The 12420-nt window shown below is 37.7% G+C and overlaps 1 protein-coding gene across 2 annotated transcripts in view; it reads left to right on the plus strand.

Annotated features, from left to right (window-relative positions):
- The window catches only part of PCSK1 (proprotein convertase subtilisin/kexin type 1), a 44328-nt gene extending 32869 nt beyond the window's left edge, over positions 1-11459 (plus strand). For both annotated transcript variants that reach the window (XM_077765220.1, XM_077765221.1), the window contains 4 exons: positions 1391-1548; positions 3086-3219; positions 6009-6170; positions 8334-11459. In XM_077765220.1, coding sequence (XP_077621346.1) covers positions 1391-1548; positions 3086-3219; positions 6009-6170; positions 8334-8711 — 832 coding nt within the window. In that variant the 3' untranslated portion in view covers positions 8712-11459. The remainder of the gene's footprint in view (positions 1-1390; positions 1549-3085; positions 3220-6008; positions 6171-8333) is intronic.
- The last annotated feature ends 961 nt before the right edge of the window (positions 11460-12420 follow it).

A 12420-nucleotide genomic window follows, 5' to 3' on the forward strand; every position in this document is an offset into this window, starting at 1 on the left:
CGCAGTATTTCTCTATGACTTATTTATTTCCCTTAGCATGTCTTCAAGGTTCATCCATATTGTTGCATATAGCAGAATATCTTTTTTTAAATATTATATGTGTATGTCACATTTTATTTAACCTTCCATGTGTTGAAAGACTTAGGTTATTTCCACATCTTAGCTATTGGGAGTAGTGCTAAAAAGAACATGAGATCTCTTCAAGATCCTGTTTTCAATTATTTTGGTTTAAATATCCAGAAGTTGGATTGCTGGATCATATGGTAGTTCTATATTTAATGTTTTGAGAAAACTTTATACTGTTTTCCATAGCGGCTGCACCACTTGCATTCCCACCAATTGTTCAAGGGTTCAAATTTCTCCACATCGTCTCCAGCACTGTCTTTTGCTTTATTGGTGTTTGAATTTGCATTTTCCCAATGATTAGTGAAGTTGAAAAGTTTTTTCATATACCTGTTGGCCATTTGTAGATCTTTTTAAGAAAAATATCTTTTTAAGTACTTGGCTCATTATGTAGTCAGGTTATTAACTTTAATTTTTTTTTTTTTTTTTTGGCTATTGAGCTGTAGGAGTTTCCTTTTATATTTTATAAACACTTTTTACCAGGTATATGGTTTGCAATATTTTGTCCCATTTTGTAGGTTGTATTTTCATTTGGTTGATCATTTCCTTTGCTATGCAGAAGATTTTTAGCTTGATATATTCCCACTTGTTTATTTTTGTTTTGGTTGCCTGTGCTTTAGGTGTCATAACCTTGCCATAACTGCCAAGACCAATGTCATGAAGCTTCTTCCTATGTTTTCTTCCAGACTTACAATTTCATGTTTTATGGTGTTTACTCCATTTGGAGTTTATTTTTGTATATAGTGTTAGATATGGACCCAATTTGATTATTTTGCATATGGATCTCCAGTTTCCCCCGCACCCTTTGCTGAAGAGACTGCTTTTCCCTACTGAGTATTCTTGGCATCCTTGTTGAAGATCAGATGACCACATATACATGGGTTTATTTCTAAGTTCTCTATTCTGTTATCCTGGTCTATATGTCTGTCTTTATGCCAGTATCATACTATCTTGTTTACTGTTAGTTTTGAAATGTATTTTGAAATGAGGAAGGGTAATGCCTTCAGCTTTGTTCTTTCTCTGGGTTACTTCAGCTATTTGTGGTCTTTTATGATGCATAAACATTGTAGAATTTTTTTATATTTCTGTAAAAATCTTACCATTTTCTATACATTATTTCTAGCTACTCCTCAACTGGGTTCTACTCATAACAGGGAGAGACAACAAGCTTAGCTGAGTATCTAGTCAAGACTGATGGGTATATATTTGCATAAAATGCAAAGAAGAGATGTACTTTATCCAGTGATTTTGTTTAAAATGTATTTAGAGCCCTGAAAGGTAATGGAGAAGTTATCATTGAAATTCCAACAAGAGCTTGTGAAGAACAAGAAAATGCCATCAAGTCCCTGGAACATGTGCAATTTGAAGCAACGATCGAATATTCCCGAAGAGGAGACCTTCATGTTACGCTCACTTCAGCTGCTGGTAAGCTTTTTGAAAACTTCAAAAATTTATTCTAAATCATTTATTTAAATTTTTAAGAGTATATTGAATGATTTTAAATCAATGATTTGGGGGGCCGGCTAAGTTTCCCAAAAGATGTTTTCAGGACTTAAGAAAATACGCGTATGTTTCAATTTTCTTGGCATCAGAACTTTGCCAACTCCTACAGAGAAGGAGGTTGATTCAAATAATACCAGTTAATAAAACTTTATGGAGTTACACATTTTCACACTGTGCTCATTTTCCCAGGTCAATGATCTATCATTCATTTCTCTTAGTCAACACATCAGTGAAAGGTACCCTGATAATTTTTTAAAAACGTTTTTTACTTATTTGTGAGAGAGAGAGACAGCATGAACAGGGGAGAGTCAGAGAGACAGGGACACACAGAATCTGAAGCAGTCTCCAGGCTCTGAGCTGGCTGTCAGCACAGAGCCCGACGCGGGGCTCAAACCCACGAACCGTGAGATCATGACCTGAGCCGAAGTTGGATGCTTAACAGACTGAGCCACCCAGGTGCCCCATACCCTGATAATACATAAGGTTGACAAATATATCAGACACATCTAAGGAATCAACCAAAAAACTAGGAATTGTGATCCATGAAAGAATACTGAGAGGACTAACAAATATTCCATGATGGTATTGCAAAGGCTATATGTAGTATATATGGGCAAATGCCCTTTCCTGAGAAAGTACTAACTTAGATGAGATCATGGATAGGGAAGAGCTTGTGAGCCATCAATGACAATCCAACAAGGAAATGCTATCCTGATACTTCCATCTTTTAGTAGGATTCACTACACTAAATTCAATTTCTATAGGTGAGTTATGAGGAAAGATGAGCTCCCTCTTTCATCTCTTTCCAGGATATAAACTTCTTAGAAGTTTGGACAATAGACTCTGATAATTTTTTGATTCATGCTTTCTAGATATCTTGGAGCTGGACTGAGTATGAGTGGAATCTTTTCTCATTGATGGCACTAGAGATCACATGACCCTTTCACTTAGATCTACAGAGAGCTTGGATTTGAAATTTTAGAGTTAACTCCTACTAGCAGTTTTCAGATGACAGGACTTTATTAAATTAATATAGCTTTATTTTCTTATGTCTACACTAGATTATAGGCTTAGGCACCAAATAATTTTTTAAGACTTCCTCTTAAATTTCAAAATTATAGTTCCACTAAAATGTATTTTAGGTCTTTGAGTCTATAGTTTGTAAATGTAGCTCTATGAGCTCTCCTCAAAAAAACAAAACAAAACACTAATCAAAATATTCATTATTATCTTACCAACGTACTTATTGAGAACTTTTTATAAGCCAGGCAATATGCTAATTTCAATGGATAAAAACTTTTTTTTTTATAATGTCTCTATCCTGATCTTATACAGAAAAGGGAAAATTAGGAGGGCAACTCTCTCCCAGTTTTTATTTTCAGTTATTAGTTGCTAAAGTGTATCCTACTCTCAGTATTTTTGGAACATTCATTAACTTGTACTTGTCCCATGAAAACAGGCACCAGCACTGTACTGTTGGCTGAAAGAGAGCGGGATACATCTCCTAATGGTTTTAAGAATTGGGACTTCATGTCTGTTCACACATGGGGGGAGAATCCCATAGGCACCTGGACCCTGCGGATTACAGACATGGTAAGTATGAATGAAAAGATATAGAAACACAGACTCACTTTTAAACACTGTGAGGTACTTTTAAGACTGGTATCATCATTAATCAAGGTTCTAAGGCACTGAGGTCACTCCCTAGTAAAAGTAAGGAAAAGGTGTAATGTTTCAATCCCTGCCCACTTGGCTTTATAAACTGATAAAACAAACAAACAAATAAATAAGCAAGCCATACCATAAGAAAGAAAAAAGATATATTAATGTTACAGACTACGTGACAAATCCAAGTGATCCAATGTCAGAATGCAGCCAGCTATATGACATACTCAGACACCAGAATCACCTATATATTCACAAGGATAAAAGCTAGACCAGCCTCACTATGACATTCTGCCCAGGTCAAATGAAGAAATTCTTACCACTATTTACTGCAGTGGCTATTGACTTGTTAGACAACAAATCTTATTTAATATAACTTTTTTGTTTTGCTTTGCTTCAGTTATGAAACAAACTGAAAAGCATTTCTCACTTCTCTTTCACTCTGTTTACTAACACTCCTTGATATTTTTCAAAAATTGTAACTCACGGTAACAAAAATAGAGTAAGGAGTGTATTAGCAAAAAGCTAAATACAGCTGAATTATCTACTTCTACATCATTTGTCCAGCATTTTCCACGGGGTAAGCACATGTATGAACAGTGTTTCAGGTCTGAATTCTCCCAAGGTCTGCTGCTATTATCAGCAGCATCGAATTTCAAATAGATAACTATTTTAAAAGAAATTATTTTAAATTCTTAAAGATTTCCATTAAATTACTACAAATTCTATAGTCATTGTTACATTTTTCTCTCGGAGAATGGCTTTCTCCTACAGACTGCAAAATTGTGATTTAGAACCAGAATCTATAGGGGCGTCTGGGTGGCTTAGTCGGTTAAGCGTCCGACTTTCACTTGGGTCATGATCTCGCGGTTTGTGGGTTCGGGCCCCGCGTCGGGCTCTGTGCTGACTGCTGGCTCAGAGCCTGGAGCCTGTTTCAGAGTCTGTGACTCCCTCTCTCTCTGACCCTCCCCTGCTCACGCTGTCTCTCTCTCTCTCCTAGAAATAAATAAAAAATTAAAAAAAAAAGAACCAGAATCTACAAAAATTCCTGCTCTCATAGGGAGAGCAAGAAAATGTTCTTGGGAAGTAGTCCTATTCTTGAACTTGCCCTCTGTTCTTTAACTTAATTTCATATTTAAAAAGCTAAGAAAAATCTGTTTACCAAGATAAGACTATTTAAATCAAGTCTGTAAAATCTCAGTCTACGCTCTCATATTCTCTTTAGACATTTTTAGATTTCAGCACTTTATTTTAGGCATAACTATTGAGTCTCTGAAAATTATTACTCTTCCCATAAATATACAGTTTTTAAGGGCTGATTAAAACTGAAGGCTATTTATAATACTCCAAAGAGGCTTTTACCCCATTGGAATGTTTCTACAAGCTGATAATTACTAAATACAATTCTATTTATAGAAAGTACAGTCAACTTTCACAGAATAGAAAAGAGCATTCATATAAAGACTTTTGATTTTTTAATTAAATGAAGCAAATCATCAGTCTTTATATCTTCAAATCTATAAACTCCATTTTCATGATAACACAGAATCCAGTGATTTACTCCTTTGCACATAGTGCTCTACACATGGCATGTACAGAACTTTTAACAGATTTTACGGACACTTTTTTTTAATTGCTGTTAAAATTTTTTGTGCCATTGGTGGATAAGACAAAGTACTTCTGTATGGTAAATAGTATATCAAAATCAACCATAACACAAATCTTCCCTTCCTCATAATCACAGGGTCCATTTCTCTGTATTTACATGGGGTAGTAATTACTGGTTTAGGTTGCAGTTCTGTTCATATTCGCATCTGTCTGTCCATTCTGTTCATCCATCCATCCATTCCTCCATTGTCATCTGTCCATTCAATAAAGACTTATTAAGCATCTTCCATATGCAAGTATGGTGCTTAAATAATGAAAGTATTTAATTAGGAGAATTTTTTAAATGTGATAAAGTACGTATACACGTAACATGAAATTCACCATCTTAACTATTTTCAAGTGGATAGTAATGCTAAGTACGGATCTTCCTCGACTTAAGATGGTGTTATGTCCTGACAAACCCTTTGTAAACAAACTGTCCATAATTGAACACGCATTTAACACAACTAACCTACCGAACATCACAGCTTAGCCTGGCCTACCTTAAATGTGCTCCGAACACTTACATGAATCTACAGCTGGCCAACGTCACCTAACAAAAAGTGCTGAATAGCTCATGTAATTTATTGAATACTGTACATAAGGTGAAAAGCAGAATCGTTGTATAGCTACAGAATGGTTGTGAGTGTATGGGTTGTTGACCTTGGTGATCTCATGGCTGACTGGGAGCTGGAGAGAGGATCATACTACCTATCACTAGCCTGGGAAAGGATCAAAATTAACATATGAAGTATGGTTTCTACATTGAATACATATTGCTTTTGCACCATGGCAGACTCAAAAAGTCCTGAGTTAAACCGTTGTAAAGCAGGAACCGTCTGCATATTCACATGGTTGTGCATCCGGTCTCTAGAACATTTTCTTTCTTTTTTTTTTTTTTCTTTTTCTTTTTTTTACAAATAGTTTATTGTCAGGTTGGTTTCCATATAACACCCAGTGCTCACCCCCACAAGTGCCCCCCTCCATGCCCANGGATTTTACAGACACTTCTAAGGAGTTTGATATTTCTCAGAACACAGCCTAAAATTATGTGTATGCTTATTCATTAGTCTGGAAGAATGCAAAATGAGGGAAGAATTGTCAACTGGAAGTTGATTTTGCATGGGACCTCTTCTCAGCCAGAACATATGAAACAGCCTCGTGTGTACACGTCCTATAACACCGTTCAGAATGACAGAAGAGGAGTGGAGAAGATGGTGGATCCAGGGGAGGTCTGTGTGGCTCTGCTCTCTCTTGACATTTTTTGGCACATCTTTCTTTGAACTGTAGTAGACAATGTCATGAGTACAGCTATACCTAACTTTCAGGCAGAGAGTAAGTCAAACATGGGATGGGAGAAAAGGGACAGCACCAAATTGTTTCCCATAAAATAAAACCCTCATATTATTTAAGTTTATTCTTTGGTCCAGAATTTTGAGATTAAAGTTGATGAATTCAAGGTGATGAAATTCTCTAACATGAGAATTTATAACATATCAAATTGCATGTATCAAAATGTATGACATATCAAATTATAAAGAGAGCTATCTTTTTAAAAATTTTTAAAAAAATTTTAACATTTATTTATTTTTGAGAGTGAGAGAGTATGTGAGCAGGGGAGGGGCAGAGATAGAAGGAGATACAGAATCTGAAGCAGGTTCCAGGCTCTGAGCTGTCAGCACAGAGCCCGATGCAAGGCTCGAACCCATGAACCGCGAGATTATGACCTGAGCCAAAATTGGACACTTAACTGACTGAGCCACCCAGGTACCCCTATAAAGAGAGCTATTTTTATGCATGATCACGTATGCCTAATGTCTGTTTTACACTTACTTTTAAATTATTTTTCACATTGTCTCATTTAACCAGTAATCCCTGTAACCTAAAGACATTTAGCATGTCCATTTTCCAGAAAGAAAACCAAGGCTCACATGACCAAATCCTGTAGGCTTCTCTTTACTAATTCCTTAACTGACATTTTTCGGCAGCCCTAAGGGAGGCTACCGAATCACAGTCTCATTTCTCTGAGATAATTTCATAGGATAGCTAGTCTGTCATTCCTGTTCCTACTGAGGCTCAGCCTACTGAGGCTGCTTGCTGGCTTCTCTCTTATCAGACAGTGGGTAGACACCACATTTTCTTTATCTCTTAATCCCCCAGCATCTAGCATAGTGCCTCAGATGTAGTAGGTAGGTTATCAGAATTTCCAGAATGACCTTCCCTGAAGTCTGGCTTAGTGATGGGTATTTTGGGAAATACAAAGATATAATACTTATTTAAGAAACTTATAAACTAGTTGTGTGAAGTCCTCAGCTCAGATTCTGGCTCCATTTACATTCTGCAAAGCAGCTCCCCCCAACCCTAGGGCCCCCACCCCAGAGGCCTTTCTTCACAGTCCCACAGGCAAGTTGACTTTACGGGTATTTCTCCCTCCAAGATTCCTTAAGGGGTATGAATAAGACTCTACGGCTGTTAAAATGTTGTGATACTTCCACATTGGTTGACAAAGAGTTGCTTCTCTGATATCTCCAGTTCTGCCCTACTCAGTTCATCACTATGGTCTCTCCCAAGACCCCTTTATAAAACTCAGTGGCTGAGGGGCACCTGGGTGGCTCATTTGGTTAAGCATCCGACTCTTCCTCTCCACTCAGATCATGATCTCGAGATTCGTAGGCTAGAGCTCTGTGTTGGGCCCTGTGCTGACAGCATGGAGCCTGCTAGGGATTCATTCTCTCCCCCTCTCTGTAACCCCCCTCAAAACAGAAAGTAAAATCAAATAAAAAACACAGAACAAAACAAAACAAACTCAGTGGCTGAAAGGGTAGCTCCTGACAGAACAAGGGGCCTCCAGGAAACTTCATCCTCGCGAAGCATTGCTGGTGTCTTCTGTAGGAGTTCTTAAATATTTTAGTATCAGCTTCTTCCCAAACCGTGGGCAAGGAGGAAAGGCAGTGGGAATGGTAAACTGTTTACTTTCTATAGGATGAAACCATATTATTTTTAAAAATATTTCTTTCATCCAGGATTAAAATTAAAGAATTCAAAATTATTAAATTCCCTAAAATGAATTCTGCTATAGAAGGCTGAGAAGAACAGGAGGCCAATAATGTATGAACACATATACATGATCCCATTCAGTCTTCAGAACCACCGGAAATGAAAGCTTCTTGTTTCCATTTCACAAGTGAAGTTCAGGGAAATTAAACAGGTACCAGGGGAACATGAGAAAATGCAAAAAGGACTGAAGCCCAAGTTAGTATGTCCCTAAGCCTTATGCTGTCTCTGCTTCTCAGAAGGTTTCTTAAGGAGTGGGCAGCGGGCATGTACTGCAGCTGGCTTGCTTGGCTCTAAATAATGAATCTTCTTCCTTTTGTCGGTGGCGTCCTATGTTTTAGGAGCAGCCCACGCAACAGAACCTGAAAAAGAACCCCCTCGTGTCAAAAAGCACCAGTGGCGACGGTACAGGGGACAGGAAGGATGAGCTGGCAGAGGCAGCCCCATCTGAGGCGATGCTGAGACTCCTTCAAAATGCTTTCAGCAAAAACTCACCCCCAAAGCAATCACCAAAGAAGCCTCCAAGTGCAAAGCTCAACATCCCTTATGAAAATTTCTATGAAGCCTTGGAAAAGCTGAACAAGCCTTCGCAGCTAAAAGACTCCGAGGACAGTCTATATAATGACTATGTTGATGTTTTCTATAACACCAAACCTTATAAGCACAGAGATGACCGGCTGCTGCAAGCTCTGGTGGACATTCTGAGGGAAGAAAATTAAAATAAGTGTGGGGTCCTGAGTTGGAAATATTCATGCTTCTTCCTTCCCCTTAGATTTTGCCTGTGTCTGAAGTGGTTGTTTTTTGCCGTTGATTCTTATGCTTATGATATATCCTTTGTGGTACTTTTGCTTTTACTCCCCAACTAAGCATTTGAAAAGGATGAGCTCAAGTAGAAAATCCAACTTTCTGAATTGATAATGACTCTTTCAAAACACATCTTCCCTGCCTGCACAAGTGAAATGCTTTGTTCTTTCTGGAGCCATAGCTCATTTCATTTGTGGTCCTCACACCACATTAGAATGCCACTTTGAGCCACCATTTCATTTCTTGAAAGAAAGGCATCGCCTGGGTAACATATTAATTTGAAGGAGTAATCTGCAAAGAATTAAGGAAAGAACACTGCTCCTACAACGTGTCCCTTGTCTTTGCCACATGGTTCTTTAACTGTGATGCCACAGATGGGTTTGGAAAGTTTCTAATGAAAAGTTCCCAATTAGACCCATAGCCTTGGCTTTTCTACCCCAAAGTACTACTCATTCAGGAAATGGTGATTTGGTCATTTTGGGGAGACACTGAGTAATTTAGATCCAGAAACAATTCTTGAGATTTGTGTTATCTGGTTTGAGCAGTGTTAGAACATTTCTCTTTGCTTGCTATGTCATGTAGAGGCCTCTGTGGATCTAAAAGTGACCAGGACTTGAGGTGTGTGCTCTGGCCTTCCCCTCTGTCCCCTTATAATTTCATTACCTATCTCGCTTCTCAGCCACAAACTGAATACTGAAAGAAGTAATTCATACTACTTTCTTAGAACAAACTCATACTTGCGATTTGGCAAATCTCTTGTCATATTTAACAATTATAATAGGAAACCATTCCTAACACTGAGAACCAATGTAAACAGGAAAACTTTTATAATGGGGAGAGCCAAAGGTAGGTTTTGTTTGTTTTTAAACTGTATTCATTAGAATAGGTTTTTCCAGGTCTTTAAAACTGAGTGTTCATTCCTTACCATCAAGGCTTTTCCCCAGTCTACAGCCGGTAGTATTCAAATTCTTACCAAATTGCTTCCAATATTCAGCTCGAGAGGCCACAAGAGTCCATGGGCCACACTTTTCCCTCAGGTAGATTTTGTTTGGCATGTCAAATGGTTTAAAAATATGAGTGATTATTAAAAATATGAAAGTTCACATAAAACTTGATTCTCACACCCATTTCCCTTCCTGGCAACAGTTATCTAGAGCTGAATAGCAGCTGCCCAGCTAGGTTGAGTAGCAGGTCCCTGAGGTGCCCTGCTCCATGTGGCTTAAAGTGCTACCTTACTGGTCAGCACTCATAAAGCATTTGATTTTTTCCCACTGCTGCTCTAAACAAACTTACACAAAGTATACATGCATTAGGGAAAAAAAATCCTCTATTTCTTCCGGGTAGGATCTGTGTGATAATCAGTCATGATGAGAAGTTGCCATGATCTAATTAATTTATAGGTGGGGGAAAATGATATTTTATACCCCTGAAAGTACCTCTGAAGTCTAGTTTGACATATTCACATTTAATACTCACCTTCCCTGGATTCTCATTTACAGGAATTCATTAATGGCCAACCTTCAGCTTCCCATTCTCCGTGTGCTCACAAACGCTTCAGTCACCTACAAAGCTGGCATTCCCCCATTGAGTCTGCTGTCTATAATTCCTTATTATGATTTGAACTTCATAATGCCACACATGAAATGGACCATGAGGATAACTACATTGAACTAGATAGAGCAGGAAGAGAACACAAGAGTCTGTCACCTGCTATGGTTTGAAGTATGGTAGATCAGAAAAAGTTTCACCTACCCATCTACCATTTGTATCTGTGCAGAATAAAAGCCTGTGCAGAGCAATCACCATGATGCTTTAAGGATGTTGTCCTAAAAGAACTCCAGTGTCACGCTATCTTTGGAAGTTTTACATAGTGTTCAATGTAGAGTATTGGGCAGAATTTTGAAAATTGAAGCAGATCAAAAAGTATTAAAGCCAAAAAGGACCAGAGAGTTATTAGAGAAGTTTTCAACTACAATACAAAGCTGAGGCCCAGAGAGGCCAATAAGTGGTCATAAACAAAACCTTATCCTTTCCCCTTTCCTACTCTCATGCTAATTGTATGAAGCTTTTTTTTTTTTTTAATCCTTCTAATAGTGTCTTTTCCTGGTTAAAACCCCCAACCAACTCATTGGATTGTAGTCAAAGGTTCACTCTAGAGAAGCTTTAATATTTACATAAAGTCATGTTTGAATGTTTCCAACCGGGGGTATATTCTTCAGGCATAGAATATTTTTGTCAGTCTTTCTTAGTGCCTGTATGGGTTTTTGTGAAAACGTAAAAGAGGAAACTTATATAATATTTCCCTCGGAATTTTAAACTATATTTTCTTTACAGGTATTTATAATGTACCAATGCTTTTATCAGAATTTTAAAAAGCATAATAAATTATATTAAAGAGCCAAAACTTTCCTGAGAATAAGAAAGTTTCATCCAATAAAATATTTTTGAAAGGCATGTTCCTCTGTCAGTGAAAGAAAAAGTATAATATGTATGTGTTGTGACATTAAAAGTGGCATTTGTCTGATCGCCTAATACAATGTGTAGCTGAGTTTAACATGCGTGGTCTTAGTGTTTTTAAGGGAACTCCCACATTATACACTTGATGTATTAACCGGAATATGTAAAATATGCTTATACATCTGAAGAATAAATGGTTTCTCACTAAGTCAAAAAGGAAAAAAGCTCATGTTTCCAACAAAAACAAAATCTCCTTCTCTTACTGTGTTTCTGAAATGAACTATAAAAAAAGAAAAGTTAAAGGTTTACATTAAGAAGCTAATTCCTTTTGTGAAAAAAACCCAATTTTGAGAAAAATGGGCTTTCTCAAAGGCGATTTAAGGATCAACAGGTATGTTTCATTTTCCTTTATAGGTCAGTCTTTTACTTTTTTGACAACATCCAAAGTTATTTGACTGAACCTTCGCTGAAGTGTTGAAGGAAAAAAAAATAAAGCAAAAACCAAAGGGATTTACTATGTGTGAAAGAAAGGACTTGCAGCAGTTCATCAAAAATGACTTTTTTATAGGCCAGACATAGTAGCTCCCATTAAACCCTCCCCAGAGGCCACTTATCAGAAGTTCCTAACTTCCAACTTTAATTTCCCATCCTCGGGCCCACATTCCTCTGCTCCTTCAAACCTCCATCCCTGGAATGGCCACCCAGCCACTTCAGAGTCTGTATTCTTTCCAGGTGGGTTGACTTTCCCCCATACTCCATCCCTTTCTGCTGAGTTACAAATATTAAGTCAAACTAAAATGGTTTTTCAAGAATTCCAGAAGAACTGTTCTAACTGGCTTTTGTCCTCAAAATCCAGCCATCTTGAAAGTCTACCTACTGGGAGGGTTAAAGACAGCTCTCTGGTTTCTTCTGAATGCCCGTTTGGTAACTGTATGTGCAGACAGCAAGTACAAGTGCAAATACACACTGAGATAAGCATTAATTCGTAAATACAGTTTCCATCCATAAGGAAGAAAAGTAATGTTTTCCTAATTGCCTCATAACTTTGTAAGGCTAGAGTACTAATACTGATGATGATGATGATGATGATGATAATGATTTACTCTACCCCCTTGCCCCTGTGGACCAAGTGTAGTTTCCTGGGCCATCTAGTTAAGCTTGATCCTG

This window comes from Crocuta crocuta, unplaced genomic scaffold, assembly GCF_008692635.1.
Source record: "Crocuta crocuta isolate KB4526 unplaced genomic scaffold, BGI_CrCroc_1.0 scaffold645, whole genome shotgun sequence".
NCBI classification, from domain to species: Eukaryota; Metazoa; Chordata; class Mammalia; order Carnivora; family Hyaenidae; genus Crocuta; species Crocuta crocuta.